The sequence below is a fragment of the Polypterus senegalus genome, chromosome 9 (assembly GCF_016835505.1).
Source record: "Polypterus senegalus isolate Bchr_013 chromosome 9, ASM1683550v1, whole genome shotgun sequence".
Classification (NCBI taxonomy): domain Eukaryota; kingdom Metazoa; phylum Chordata; class Cladistia; order Polypteriformes; family Polypteridae; genus Polypterus; species Polypterus senegalus.
In genome coordinates, this window is record NC_053162.1 from 135,267,358 (window position 1) to 135,283,900 (window position 16,543).

Genomic DNA, 16,543 nt, shown 5'->3' on the forward strand with positions numbered 1-16,543 from the left:
TTTTGTAAAAACTGGGTGAGTTGTTTTTTTGCATGACTTGTGAACAAACAAAGATTATGATTTTACTTATATACTGTAGATTATTGTAGAATAAGGGTATGTTGCTCGTTTTTTCATTTTAATCTGTATGCTGCATATAAAATACACCCACTGATCGCTATTCTTTAACTGTTCAAAATTTTACCTCCTATTCATTCTTTGGTCTTTGAAATTCTTTCTAAATATTCATGGTGATACTTGTCTTTCAGGATCAGCAGATCTTCTAGTGCTTGCCAGAAAAGCACGCAAATACACGGCTACAAAGAATGAAACATACTCAAAGAGAAAAAACCCAGACCAAGTGAAATTTATTCAGTGAAAAAAAGAAAATAATTACATTCAGTAGCAGGAGAAATCCTTCAATGTTGTGTGCAGCAAGGTGATTATAAGAAATAATTACAATTCTATTTCTCCACACCTGGTTCATTCTAGTAGTGCAAATTTCATTAAACATAAAAATTTGAAATTGAATATCAAAAGCAAGGAAAAAAAAACATATTTACATATTTTAAAACAAGTCCTCAAAACTCCATGTGAGCTTTTTAAAACCATGACTGTAGCAAACAGCAAAATGTATGATATCTTAGGAGATGCAGAATCCTGTTCAAATACTCATTGAGATATTTGCACATTTGTAACTGGCTCAAGCACGCTGGGCATAAAAATTTTAAAAATACAGATATTAATTTAACAAAATAAAGGTCAAAGGTAACTGACAAATAACTATGCTATGCATTATATATTCAAACATTATGTATGCATAACCACAAGTACTTAAGCATCACTAGTTAAAACATAAAATGTGCTGCCCCCACTTATACATATTTACTTTGGTGATGCTGCAATTCTCATCTACAGTTCATGGTAGTAAGAAGTTCAATGTACCCATTCAATGGAAAATCCAACCACATTTTTACCTTACTTACTTTAAACCCGTATAAAGAAATAAACACACATGCAACTGTTATTCACATTACTTCCTGAAAGAGCAGTAAAATATACCCATTGACAGAATTCACGAATAAGCACAGCTTTACACTTCATTAAATATAAAATACCCAACTAAATGTTATTGTACCATTTTCTAACTGAATCATTGTGATACCTATGCACATATTTTGAAGACAACATTTTCTACCTATGGAAACAAACAGCAACACTCCTAAGTGCAAATGTGAAGCTGTGATATACCTATTGCATCAAGATTAGTAAAATCATAGGTTTTGCCTTCAGAGCAGTCTATTGACCTTTAAAAATATCTTGATGATAAAATCATTTCTCACCACACCCACAACCCTTGAAAAGGAAGAACAAATTAATGGCAGTGAAAATACAGTGAGCACGGAAATCAAAACCAACGTATTTTACAAAGGAATGAAATGCTAAAATGTTGGAACTGACCGAGTATCACTTCAGGCAGCGACCCATTAAATGAAGGTCAATCAACAAATAGATTTAAGACACAAATTACACTTACACTTCAAAATACTACACTTGCAAACAGCATGAAAAGGCTTCAGAGACTAGTAACAACTAGAATGCATCAGCCGTAAACCCAAGAAAGGACCTTAATGCACAACTTAAGCCTCTACCCAACCTGCCTGAGTGTAAAAGAAACCTTACTGCAATGCAGTTTCTTTATTTGAGATTTAAAATGATAACTGCTTAAATGGCACTCTGCAGAGTAAGATTTTTCCATGATGCAATACGAAGCTTTTAAAAAAGAACTGCTTGTTTGTGTTTGCATGCTATTCAATATACAATATTTAGAAATAAATTTTAATATTAAGAAAAACTGATATAGCACGATATGAAATTAGATCTATAGAACTGATGTATTTGTTGTGAATTTCAAATACATAGCCTTTTCAGCTGTTGTTGACTGTTGCCCTCTGTATTGGAATAATCACATTCCGATAGCAGAAGTTTAAAACATGTCAAGGTCAGATTCAATTAGCATGTTTCAGACTGGGCAGTACAAATTAGATCATGTTCATATCATTCTGCTTATATTATTGCAGAGCCTGTCCAGTGCAAAGTTTCTATGTCAGAAAAGTTTGGCTAAAAAAAGGCTAGCTGTCTGCATGTAAACAGCAGACTATTTAAAAAAAATCCTGCAAAAACAGTTGTGTGATAGAGATGTGTTACATGTTATAATTAAACAGTCCAGTACAGAGTAAACATAGTCACCAGTTTTTTTTATCTTAACTCATAAATTCCTGTTTTACTCACCTAAACATTACTACAGTGCACCAAGACTTATAACAAGCTTAATTTAGATAATGCAGCCTATAATTTATCTTCTGTAATGCTTAGAAATCAAGTGAACAGATGACACGGTACTCATCCGCTATTTTGATAACATTTCCCAAAATTCTTTGCTCAAATTATAGCCAAGCTCTGTTCCCGTTCAAATGCACTATGTAAACAAATGCATTGGAACATGCACAGAAGAAACCCAAGGCAGTAGGGGAAAATTGCTATTATCATTACTATTTGAAACTAATATGCCATATATTTAATTAAAAATAAGCCGCCTCATTGTCATTGGTACACATTAAAAAGCAGCTGTTTATCAACTGGTCCCATAGTAAATATTTGTTAAAACAGAATTATTCCATTAGTGGTACCTCCCTAAACTATCAAGCTTTTTTTTTTTAAACTTTCAGCACCCCATATTTTTAACAAACCATTTAAAAAGATTTAAGTGCAGTCTTGTAAGGCAAATATGGCAGACTTAAAACAAGCAGGTTTAAAGCACACAGGAATTGTTTAAGGCCTAAAATTTGATAATCTCCTACAAATAACCAAAAGGATACTCTTAAAGTGAATGAAGAGACAAAAGCTGAACTTTGCTAATGGGCCAAATGTGAAAAATGCAAGCCAGACGACAAAAGCTTTACCTGAAAATTGCATATTAAAAAAAAAACAAATCTGGGGGAGGGCAAGTATTTACAGCTAGTTTATTGAATTTCCCAAAATCAATGGCTTCATATGCTATTTAAAAGAGGCAAACAGTAGATATGTAAATACACATTCTACTTAAATTGTACTGAAAAGCCTATTGTTCCTAATATTTTTCTCAGACTTGTAATCTCAGATACACAAATGATAAGGTTACATATACAAATGTAAAGACCAAACAAAGGGAAAAACTCCTCATTTTTCAAGTGGACGCCAAAACTACATAATAAATGAAGATGGAGTCCTGCAAGTGTCTTATACCTAAACACATAACAATTCTGATTTTACATTTATGTTAAATACATAACATCTGAATACTCATACAGCAAACAGACACAAGGGATGACAACAAGTGCTCCTGAATCTATCTGTGAGATGCATGAATTAACAAAGTGGGTTATACTATGCAATTGTAACATTGCTTCCCTTTTTAAAAATGGACTTTGTATATTTGAAAACTGTAAAAACAGATGTAAACATTGAATAGTGTGAAAATGCTTTGCTTGATGTGTACTACAAAAGAAGTTCTAAACCAAGGAACAAAACGCCAATACATTTTAAGAGAAATGCGTAAAAGATACAAAAATACAGTGTACAGCAATAATAAAACATGACTAATGATGATATAAATTATATTGTAAACAACAAAATAAGGATCAGTACATATAAAATTCATTTTAATAACCTGGTTTTAAAACATCAAGCATTTGCGACTGTTCATTCTGCCACTGTATATATGGTAATTTTAAACTTGCACTTAAAATACCGATAACATGGCCAAAAAAAAAAAGGCAGACTATGTTTCAAACATTCCTTACATCAATTTGTTCATGTCACACTAATAATAAAATGTACAGTGGTAGGTTCCATTAGTATGGAAGTTAATAGGTCTATACATTGTCAAGATGGTATTTTTCCTGAAAAATTTTGGATTTATTTTTTTTCTAGAGTTCTTGCCAAATGAAACTAAACAACGAAAACCAAGAAAAGAATGCTTGTCTGTCTGCAGCCTGTATGCTGTCATGCTCAAGTATCATGTAAATGGCTTTAAATATCTAGACTAACAATGTACCTCTAATTATATTCACACCCCATTTACTTCACAGTATTATTTAATAAAGATCTTTAATTCCACCAATATAAAAAATAAGTTATTGCACATTGGAAAAGTGCATCATATTTTAAAAATATTATTTTTCTTTGTATTTTTTCTGCCCCTCTTTTTTATGTCATACTTCCGGACCCAGAAACAGCCTTTTATGCATTCCAGCATCACTGAGAGGCACCTTTAGGATTTTAAAACATTTTGTTTTTTGAGGGGTTTGGTTTACAGTGCTACACAAAATTACATTATTAACATTGGCACAGTCACAGAAAAGTAATCAGTCCTAAAAATCTGTGATAAAAATAGCAAGAGCATTCAAGCAATCACCATAGGAACATCATCTGAAAAACCACTGATCAATGGAGCATCTTCTTCATCGTCAACTGAAAAAGAAAACAAGTCCAAGTAAATGTTTGACAGACAATAGATTAGTATTTCTTAGACTATGTTATCATTAAACGAAAACTTTAAATGTATCAATTAGAAAGGTACAAATACTGGATGGGCACAAACACTGAAATAATTTCAGATGAAAATCATAAATGAATGTCTATACAGTAATACATCATTTAATGAGTTCTCTGAGAAACTGAGCATAAAACGTGCTATGACGTATGCTCAAATTCACGAATCAGTCAGCAAGAGTGCTGTGGTGGTCATTGTCTGCCAACATATTGTGCAAGCCTCAGAATTATTATACCCAAGTACTTAGTTATTTAACATGAACTTTAGTTATATTGATGTTAATTAGAAAGTAACAAATATATGTTCCGGATGTCATGAAAAAGTAAGGCAGTACCTTCAGAAACTAAAATTAAGACTATGGGGGTAGAAGTGGGAGGAGAGAAGTGGAAATCTTTGGTGCTAGTACACAAACACGAAAGATGCCAGTTCAGAGCATGGAAGAGGGAGTGCATATAGAGAGCAGTTATGTGCATGTACTTCAGGAATGCTTATCTGCTGCTAAAGTCCAATAGTCTGGAGGTATGGCTACCAGCAAGTCTCTTTAAGGACACTGGCTTGGATAGCCTCACAGAGTTGGAGAATGTGAAGCAGATGGTACTCCTGCTGAACAAGTCAGGTGCAAGGTGGAAGTAGTGGTGTGAACGTCTAGGCAGTAAGAGCATGTGGAGCTGCATGGAAGTAGTAAGCTGTGGCCATGCACAAGGGTGGCAATGTGGAGTAGCTAAGTAAGAAGCCCTCAGATAATGACTTTTCTTATAATGAAGTAAAATCACAGAATGCACTGGTTTCATTAACTGAGGTATTTACTGTATGTATATGTCAAGATAAAAACAAACAGTAAAGCAAATTTCAGAAAGTGTATCATTTTCTTTTTTGTACAAGGCATACAACAAAAAATGCTCAGCAAACCAAATGCATTTTACAATTTGTTTTGTTCCTCAAATCTTTGCTGTTCAAATGTTTTTTTTCCAAAATCAATGGATACATTGTTAAATTAACAACATAATTAAAATTTTAAACAGATCCTTGTAAATTTAAAAAGACAATTAACAGGTTTATTTCAAGTAAATGTATAGATCATACTTATAGCTGAATCTACTTGTGTGCAATAAGGGTACTTCACTAGTTTTTCAGACAACATACACACATTAGTAGGATGCCAACAAGAAAACATAATGGCAAAAAAACAGTCAAATAACTTCAGGAATATGCTTACTGAAAAATAACATGGTACAACACAATATGGCACCACTGTAGATTTATACAGCATTGAGTTTCAAAAAAAACTAAAACTCTCTTAATAAAATATATATCAACTTTAATAGTACATGGAAATACTGTAGAAATCGTTTCTGACAAACCAATTTACTCACAAGCTTGTCTAGTCACAGTTATTACAACTAATCAAAAATGTGGAAAAGTCAAAAGTATTAATGTGTAGTAATGGTATAATTCATAAACTTACCGTGAACTTACTAAGACTCATGAACAATGTAAAAATGCTTAGCAAACTTCTCAAGGGCAAAACTAGAAACTAAAATATAACCCAACTGACAGTGAACAACTATAGCCCAATGGGTTGCTCTCTTGTTATATCTATCTCCAATAACCAAGATACAAGAAGATATGTCAGGAAAATGGCAACAACTAAAATATTTTAGTCCAAAGCCTAAAAGACAAAGTTCATCAAGACTCCCCTCCCCCAGTGTTTCACTGTCTCTTAGGCCACATTAAAAACCAAAGGTAATTCTATAAATCACATTAGCTGTGACAGAAAAACTATGGCCATGTAGCATAACCGGATGAAGCAGAACCTTAGCCAAAGAATAAGACAAATACACTGTGTGCACAATTATTAGGCAAGTGAGTATTTTGACCATATCATCATTTTTAATGCGTATATTCCAACTCCAAGCTGTATTAACTTGAATTCTTATTGGATTGAAGCACGTCAGGTGATGTGTATTTGTGTAATGAGGGAGGGTGTGGCCTAAGGAGATCAACACCCTATATCAAGGTGTGCAGAATTATTAGGCAGCTAGTTTTCCTCTGGCAAAATGGGCCAAAAAAGAGATTTAACTGACTCTGAAAAGTCAAAAATTGTAAAAAGTCTTTCAGAGGGATGCAGCACTTTTGGAATTGCTAAGATACTGGTGTGTGATCACAGAACCATCAAACATTTTGTTGCAAATAGTCAACAGGGTCGCAAGAAACGTGTTGAGAACAAAAGACGCAAATTAGCTGCCAAAGATTTGAGAAGAATCAAACGTGAAGCTACCAGGAACCCATTATCCTCCAGTACTTTCATATTCCAGAGCTGCAACCTACCTGGAGTGCCCAGAAGTACAAGGTGTTCAGTGCTCAAAGACATGGCCAAGGTAAGGAGGGCTGAAACCCAACCACCACTGAACAAGAAACATAAGTTGAAACGTCAAAACTGGGCCAAGAAATATCTGAAGACAGATTTTTTTCAAAGGTTTTATGGACCGATGAGATGAGAGTGACTCTTGATGGACCAGATGGATGGACCTGTGGATCAGTAATGGGCACAGAGCTCCACTCCAACGTGGAGGTGGGGTACTGGTATGAGCTGGTATTTTTAAAGATGAGCTAGTTGGACCTTTTGCATTGAAGATGAACTCAAAATCAACTCCCAAACCTACTGCCAGTTTTTCAAGACACTTTCTTCAAACAGTGATACAGGAAAAGACCATGATTTTATGCAGGCCAATGCTCCATCACTTGCATCGAAGTTCTCACTGCGTGGCCAGCCAGTAAAGGCCTTAAAGATGAAGGAATAATGACATGGCCCCTTCCTCATCTGACCTAAACCCTATCGAGAACTTGTGGGCACTTCTTAAACGCTAGATTTACGGGGGAGAAAAACAATACACCTCTCCGAAGAGTGTCTGGGAGGCTGTAGTCACTGCTCCACAAAAAGCTGATCGTCAACAGATCAAGAAACTGACAGACTCCATGAATGGAAAGGCTTATGACTGTTATTGGAAATAAGGGTGGTTATATTGGTCATTGATTGATTGATTTATTTTTTTTGAAATGTCAGAGATGTTTATTTGTAAATTTTGAGGTGTTTGTTTATTATTCTCACTATAACAGATGAAAATAAACAAGTGAGATGGGAAAATTTTCATTTTTCCTTTAGTTGCATAATAAATCTGCACACTAATAGTTGCCTAATGATTGTGCGCACATATGTATTCCCCTGATGATGTTCACACTCACATTTCCGTTGTGAAACATTCAGGTTTCAGGTTTATTAACATTTTGGATTGACTGATAGCACTGTGTTTGTTCCATATTAAAATTAATCCTCAAAAATACAACTTGCCTAATAATTCTGCACTCCCTGTATAAAGGGGCAGATTTAATACTGTAACCAATTAGAAAAAAATTCACAGATGCCAAAAACAAATCGCAAAAGGTTTAAAAGTTTAAAGAATGACAGAAGCTGGACTTCTATTAAAAAAAAAAAAAATGCCACGCATCTCTTACCCAGTTCATCACCTGAAGAGAAAATGGCAGAGCCAAGCCTGGAATTATAGTGACTATTGGCAAATGCAGTAAAGCTGTTTTGGAGACGTCTATGACGAACATAGAGAACAACAAATCCAATTCCAACCGCTACAAGAAGCAGAAACAGAACTGGCACCACTATTGCTGCAACATCAGTGGATTTAGCAGTATTTTGAGATGGAAAGGGTGAAGATCCTAGAAGAAATAAGGGAAAATATTTTAAAAAAATAATCACTAAACACAGCACTGCTTTCAATGAAAAATTGTGAATCCTTGAAGATGAACTTGCACCCATCTAGTGAAGAAAGAAGGTCACTTTCACAACACAGTATGTCCTTGATATGTAATGGATGCCCTGGAAAAGCTACAGAAAGGCACACTCAGGAAGAAGGATATAGGGTAACCTAGGAGGAAACTGGCATGTGCTCTCTCTCATGGCGCTAAAGTACAGTTAATTCAGTCAAGCCTGAACCACTGTACAGAGAGTCATGAAGAGCTAGAAGCAGGGTAAAAGACCTGTTGGCTAACAAAGGGTAGTGCATTGTTCTTAACATAACATATACAGAGACCATACGGCTTTTGTAGTCATTTTAAGAAAAATGATGTCAAAGGTGTTTGAGGACACTAGAAGGAGTTTCCTGCCTACTCTAAAAAAGGACTGCTTCTGACCTCTGATGTGACTCTTGGATTAGCTGGAAGTGACCATGCAATGAGATTTAAAGTCACTTAAGAGTCAAATGCTTTCAAGTCTAGGGTCAAAAGGAGAGTCGGAGAATGGGCTCAACTGGTGTCAGATAGAGTAAATAAAAGGGAAAGAAAGACAGAGAAGGAGTAAATCATGGAAATTTCACTCAAAGTAGGTCAAGTCATTTTAGCTAGAAGACCTGGGAGGAGGGATGAACAGCATGTATGGTTAGGCCCAAAGAAAGTGCATGCTTTACTCTTTATTTTTTCGCTACTGAGATTTCACGCTTGAATTTTCACTGCTTTATGCATTATCAAATAATTATTAAATAATAATAATTAAATAATAAAGGTAAACTTTTTTGCTGTTCCTAGACTTATTCTCTTCATGAAGATTGTAATATTAGTCTTCTTCGTATGACAACATATATACACACAAACACATATACTAATATATACTATTAAATTATACACAATGTAGATTACTAAATATTACATATTAAAAAATGTAATCTTCTTGGATGAACAAAAACTAGGCTTTCCAAAACAGCTAGTTTCTGAAAGGATCATACCTTTTCCTAAAACATCATAGAGGATGACTGCTGACTCCCCGCAGAGCTGATTGTTGTACAGGCAACTTGCTCGTACTGAGAATGTATAGTTATGGCCCACAAACAAATTTTTAATCCGAAACATATTTTCAGTTGTATTTCCAAGAAAGACTGTTAGATTTGTAGCACTGTCATACATGTGTATTTCATAGCCCTACAGGAAAAATGGTAATAATATAGTTAAAACAGGTATTTATCTAAAATTATTCAGGTATCTCGTGACATGTAATAATTCAAGCAATATATTTATGACCACATATCAAAATGCTGACTACTATTTCCAGTCCCTTCCAAGCTGACACTGATAAACAAATTCACATTAACAAGTTATTCACTTACCCTGCTTTCATTAAAATATTGTTCCTTGATGGCTAAACTTTTCCAAACAAGGAAGATATGATCACTCTCAGTTATAATCTTTAGGGCTTCTGGGGCTGCCAGAGGTGCTGAAATTAAGGAAAAGAGGACAAACACTATTTAGATATAATAGTATTATAGGGTTTCATGGTATACTGGTGCTGGAAAAGTACTGAAAAACCCAAAGTTTAAAATAGTATGGTACTAAAATTTCAAGATTTTTGCCACTGAAAGTAAACTTCAGCCTTCCTCCCAATTCACCCTGCCCCTTCCCCCCATGACTTATTAGTGTAGATGTAAAAAAACATCCATTTTGTAAACTACTGTAAATAAAAACCCACAAAGATTGACACAATCTAAACTTACAATGGTTCTCCAGACCCCCAACATCTCCCTCCAGTACGATTGTTAAGTGCACCTGGGAGGCTGGAGTAAGACAGGGTTTGGAGGCATTTGAAGTTATCCTTTATTTGCTTTGGAGCCATTTTGGTACTGAGGTCCAAAAACTGGTATTGATACCGAAATAATTTTTGTACTGATCCAACACCACATGATGAGATATCAAGATGAGACTGTGACCGCTAAAAGTGACAAACTAGGCCCAGTAAAGTTAATATGTTAATTTTTGTGACTAATGTGGTCTTTTTAATGTGTTCAAAAATACTGTCGCATCTCGGGCTAGCAACGAAGCAAACGCCTCTGGAAAATAAGTGTGTACCTAAAGCAGGGGTGGCCAACCAGTCAGTGACCAAGAGCCACATTTTTTACTGTGTTACCGCAAAGAGCCATATCATACACATGGGCACACTTGAACATCACCCATCCTTTCCTCACACAAACACCTCTGCTCAGCCAGATTTATTGTAAATGTCACACATCAACATGATAATGACAGAAATTTACTCCTACAGTACTAAAACCACAGGCCAATCATTTTCAACAATGAACATTGTGTGGACTGTCTCACACACACAAACTATCAGTTCAACCAAATCCACAAACAAAAATATAATAATTTTCAATAGCGTTTTTCTTTTACTATGCATGTTGCTTAGTGGGACTTCTGGCATTCCTTGCCTTGAACAATCCTCTTCAAATCTGGCTTGTATTCCGTTGTTGCCACTCGAAGCAATTGTTTCACATGGGTGTCGGTCAGAACAGATCGATGCTTTGATTTCATGTGTTTCAGGGTAGAAAACACAGACTCGCAGACGTTATGTTGACCCAAACATTTACAGTTTCTTAAGTGCAGCCCGTTTGACATTGGGGTATTTTTCCATTGGCACACTTTTCCAGAACTCAATGGTCTTTTCCCTTAAAGCAGGTTTCAGTTGGTCCTCCTCACAAAGATCAATCATCTCCAACTCAGCCGCAGCCTCATCTGTGACTAACGGGGCTTTCAAACAGTCAGTCTCCACATTAAATGGGTCGACGAGGAACGTAGTCTGTGGCCTTTTCAGTTGTAGATCATGGAACCTGGTCACAAAGCTTTTGTGCAGGTTTTCAACCAGTGTTGCATATCTGGCTCTTTGCTTATTTAGGGTGGCGCTGGTGATTTGCCCGCTGGCTTTTAGAAGAGTGGGAAAATGTGTTAAATCTCCCTTTTGAATATGCGCCTTGAACAGCTTCAGTTTGTTGACAAACGCAAACACACTTTGCACCAGGTCAGGCAGCATTTTTAACTTACCCTGCAGGGTCAGGTCTAGTCTGTCCAAGTGACACAGCATGTCGACCAAAAAGGCCAGATCCATAATCCACTTGAGGTCAGAGAGCTCGGGATAGTCCTTCTCCTTCTCTTCCATTAACGGTTTCACGGCATCCAAAAGCTCAAAGAAGCGAGAGAGTACTTGGACTTTTGACAGCCACCTCACAGTGCAGTGCAGCGGCAGGTCACCTGGAAGCCCTTGGTCCAGCTCAACGATTAGATTCTTGAAATGCCTGGGGTTAAGCGCATGTGTGCGGATGTAGTTGATGATTTCCATCACAGGCTTCATGACGTTGTCTAAATTCAATGATTTAGACACGAGTTGCTCCCTGTGGATGATGCAGTGCAAATTTCAAAACTCTGGAAATGTTTGGTCAGCTTTGCACAGCCCCACAAGCCCGTTCACAGATCCGATCATGGCTGGCGCTCCATCCGTGGCTATTGCAGTTAGTTTCGGTATGGGCAGATTTGCTTTCGCAAATACAGCCACCATTGTTTCTTTCACATCTATGTCACGAGTTCTGTCTTTTAATGGCACAATACCAAGGAGTTCTTCTTTGATCACACAATTGTTTGACACAGACCATGCAAACATTGGAAACTGAGGCTCGTCTTGTATGTCACAACTCTCATCCAATGCGACACTAAAATCATCACATGCTTGAAGGTCAGAGTGCAACTGTGATGAATAGCTGTGTTAATGTCCGATATTCTGTGTTCAACAGTGTGGCGGGACAGTTGGACTTTTCTGCCTGAGTTTTCAAAGTGACCAACTCGTGCTTGCGAAGTTCAGTCCCTTTTGGAAATTCCTGCTCGATGTTAGCATTGAGTGAGCTGAAGTGGCGTGAAGATTTGAAGCTTTGAAATGCGCTAATGACGCCTGACATATAAGGCAGAATGGCTTGCCATTACGTTCAACAAAAAAATATAAACACTCTCACTCTGTTAAAAATGTCCTGTGTTCATCTTCATATTTTAGTTTTGCTGTGCATTTTTTCCCTGCCATTTTGAGAGCGAACTCGAAACAAATTGTTTACTTAAATGATCTTGCCCCTACTAGGAAACTTTGCGGTATTTTCATCTCACGCACATGCGCATTTGACGAAAATACCGTATTGAACTCAAGCAAAGTGAACACGAACATTAAAAAAAAACACAAACACAAACTTCGATATGAACGTAAGAGCCGCGGGTTGGCCACTCCTGACCTAAAGCATTATATATACAGGTGCTGGTCATAAAATTAGAATATCATGACAAAGTTGATTTATTTCAGTAATTCCATTCAAAAAGTGAAACTTGTATATTAGATTCATTCATTACACGCACAGACTGATGTATTTCAAATGTTTATTTCTTTTAATTTTGATGATTATAACTGACAACTAATGAAAGTCCCAAATTCAGTATCTCAGAAAATTAGAATATCAATTAAGACCAATGCAAAAAAAAAGGATTTTTAGAAATGTTGGCCAACTGAAAGGTATGAACATGAAAAGTATGTGCATGTACAGCACTCAATATTTTGTTGGGGCTCCTTTGGCCTGAATTACTGCAGCAATGCGGTGTGGCATGGAGTCGATCAGTCTGTGGCACTGCTCAGGTGTTATGAGAGCCCATGTTGCTCTGATAGTGGCCTTCAGCTCTTCTAAATTGTTGGGTCTGGCATATTGCATCTTTCTCTTCACAATACCCTATAGATGTTCTATGGGGTTAAGGTCAGGCAAGTTTGCTGGCCAATCAAGAACAGGGATACCATGGTCCTTAAACCAGGTACTGGTAGCTTTTGCACTGTGTGCAGGTGCCAGGTCCTGTCGGAAAATGAAATCTGCATCTCCATAAAGTTAATCAGCAGCAGGAAACATGAAGTGCTCTAAAACTTCCTGGTAGACGGCTGCATTGACCTTGGACCTCAGAAAGCACAATGGACCAACACCAGCAGATGACATGGCACCCCAAACCATCACTGACTGTGGAAACTTTACACTGGACCTCAAGCAACGTGGATTCTGTGCCTCTCCTCTCTTCCTCCAGACTCTGGAACCTTGATTTCCAAAGGAAATGCAAAATTTACTTTCATCAGAGAACATAACTTTGGACCACTCAGCAGCAGTCCAATCCTTTTTACCTTTAGCCCAGGCAAGACGCTTCTGATGCTGTCTCTTGTTCAAGAGTGTCTTGACACAAGGAATGCGACAGCTGAAACCCATGTCTTGCATACGTCTGTGTGTGGTGGTTCTTGAAGCACTGACTCCAGCTGCAGTCCACTCTTTGTGAATCTCCCCCACAGTTTTGAATGGGTTTTGTTTCACAATCCTCTCCTGGGTGCGGTTATCCCTATTGCTTGTACACTTTTTTCTACTACATTTTGTCCTTCCCTTCGCCTCTCTATTAATGTGCTTGGACACAGAGCTCTGTGAACAGCCAGCCTCTTTAGCAATGACCTTTTGTGTCGATGGTCGTCTTTTGGACAACTGTCAAGTCAAAAGTCTTCCCCATGATTTTGTTGCCTACAGAACTAGACTGAGAGACCATTTAAAGGCTTTTGCAGGTGCTTTGAGTTAATTAGCTGATTAGAGTGTTGCACCAGGTGTCTTCTATATTGAACCTTTTCACAATACAGTGGAACCTCGGTTTGCGAGCATAATTCGTTCTGGAAAAGTGCTCGCAATCCAAAGCACTCGTATATCAAAGCGAATTTCCCCATAAGAAATAATGGAAACTCAGACGATTCGTTCCACAACCCAAAACTATTCATATAAAAATGATTAATACAAAATATAAAGTAAAATACATAATACAAATTAACCTGCACTTTACCTTTAAAAAGAATCATGGCTGGTGTGAGTTTCTAAACTCATGTGGGATTCCACCCAACGGACGACACGGAAGAGCGTCCCAAAGCAATCGCAGTCTCCCAGCGCTGTAGCAGTTCGCCGTATAAGCGCATCCAAAAAGATCGCAGACATGCTATAAGCGCCTGTCATCAATGGGTCATACAAGGCACATCATAAAGATCCCGCTACAATAAATAACAGCGTTGTTGCTGTTTCAAGCTGAATAAAGCTTGAGAGCGGACTGGGCGGTCTCTTGGTCTGGAATCCCTACAGATTTTTTTTTTCTCCAGCCTCTGGAGTTTTTTTTTTGTTTTTATTGTGTCTTCTATTTTTCTATTCTTCATTTTGTAAAGCACTTTGAGCTACATTTTTTGTATGAAAATGTGCTAAATATATAAATAAATGTTGTTGTTGTAAAGCTGGTGTTAAAGTACTGAGACTCAGCTTCGTGTTTTGGGGAGCAAGATGGGGACAATAAACATTTGAAATACATCAGTCTGTGCGTGTAATGAATGAATCTAATATACAAGTTTCACTTTTTGAATGGAATTACTGAAACAAATCAACTTTGTCATGATATTCTAATTTTATGACCAGCACCTGTATATATAATGCTTTAGGTCAGGAGTGGCCAACCTGCGGCTCTTTGCCTGGTTTCATGCGGTTCTTACGTTCATATCGAAGTTTGTGTTTTTTTTAATGTTCGTGTTCGCTTCGCTTGAGTTCAATACGGTATTTTCGTCAAATGCGCATGTGCGTGAGATGAAAATACCACAAAGTTTCCTAGTAGGGGCAAGATCATTTAAGTAAACAATTTGTTTTGAGTTCGCTCTCAAAATGGCAGGGAAAAAATGCACAGCAAAACGAAAATATGAAGATGAACACAGGACATTTTTAACAGAGTGGGAGAGTTTATATTTTTTTTGTTGAACGTAATGGCAAGCCATTCTGCCTTATATGTCAGGCGTCATTAGCGCATTTCAAAGCTTCAAATCTTCACGCCACTTCAGCTCACTCCATGCTAACATCGAGCAGGAATTTCCAAAAGGGACTGAACTTCGCAAGCACGAGTTGGTCACTTTGAAAACTCAGGCAGAAAAGTCCAACTGTCCCACCACACTGTTGAACACAGAATATCGAACATTAACACGGCTATTGAATCATCACAGTTGCACTCTGACCTTCAAGCATGTGATTATTTTAGTGTCGCATTGGATGAGAGTTGTGACATACAAGACGAGCCTCAGTTTCCAATATTTGCACGGTCTGTGTCAAACAATTGTGTGATCAAAGAAGAACTCCTTGATATTGTGCCATTAAAAGACAGAACCCGTGGCATAGATGTGAAAGAAACAATGGTGGCTGTATTTGCGAAAGCAAATCTGCCCATACCGAAACTAACTGCAATAGCCACGGATGGGGCGCCAGCCATGATCGGATCTGTGAACGGGCTTGCGGGGCTGTGCAAAGCTGAACAAACATTTCAAGAGTTTTGAAATTTCCACTGCATCATCCACAGGGAGCAACTCGTGTCTAAATCATTGAATTTAGACAACGTCATGAAGCCTGTGATGAAAATCGTCAACTACATCCGCACACATGCGCTTAACCACAGGCATTTCAAGAATCTCATCGCTGAGCTGGACACACAGCGCGCACACACACACAGTCACAATGCTCTAGTAAACAGTATACGCTCGTACGGATGTTGACTCTATGAGTGAGGCACACAGACTCAGACAGAGAATAGGAGACGATTGCCAGAGAGAGAGAGAGAGAGAGAGATGCGCTGGGCGAGCGAGCAAGATAAGGAGAGAGAGAGAGAAACGCGCTGGGTGAGCGAGATAAGGAGAGAGAGACTTACTGGGCGGGCGAGCGAGCGAGCGAGATAAGGAGAGAGAGACACGCTGGGCGAGCGAGCGAGATAAGGAAGGAGAGAGAGAGAGAGAGAGAGAGAGAGAGAGAGAGAGAGAGAGATGCGCTGGGCAAGCGAGATAAGGAGAGAGAGAGAGACGCTGGGCGAGCGAGCGAGAAGAACCACCAGCTCAGTTGTGATCACATGACGCGCAGCAGACAAAGTGTATCCATACTGCTCGTATTGCAAGACATCGCTCGTTTATCAAGTCAAAATTTATTAAAAATTTTTGCTCGTCTTGCAAAACACTCGTAAACCAAATTACTCCTAAACCGAGGTTCCACTGTATTCTAATTTTCCGAAATACTGAATTTGGAACTTTCATTA

General features: G+C 37.7%; 1 protein-coding gene across 2 annotated transcripts in view; it reads right to left on the minus strand.

Annotated features, from left to right (window-relative positions):
• Window positions 1-330: 330 nt before the first annotated feature.
• The window catches only part of sorl1 (sortilin-related receptor, L(DLR class) A repeats containing), a 263,409-nt gene continuing 247,196 nt past the window's right edge, over window positions 331-16,543 (minus strand). For both annotated transcript variants that reach the window (XM_039763937.1, XM_039763936.1), the window contains exons 45-48: window positions 9,742-9,848; window positions 9,364-9,556; window positions 8,087-8,302; window positions 331-4,491 (exon numbers count right to left, since the gene is read on the minus strand). In XM_039763937.1, coding sequence (XP_039619871.1) covers window positions 4,424-4,491; window positions 8,087-8,302; window positions 9,364-9,556; window positions 9,742-9,848 — 584 coding nt within the window. In that variant the 3' untranslated portion in view covers window positions 331-4,423. The remainder of the gene's footprint in view (window positions 4,492-8,086; window positions 8,303-9,363; window positions 9,557-9,741; window positions 9,849-16,543) is intronic.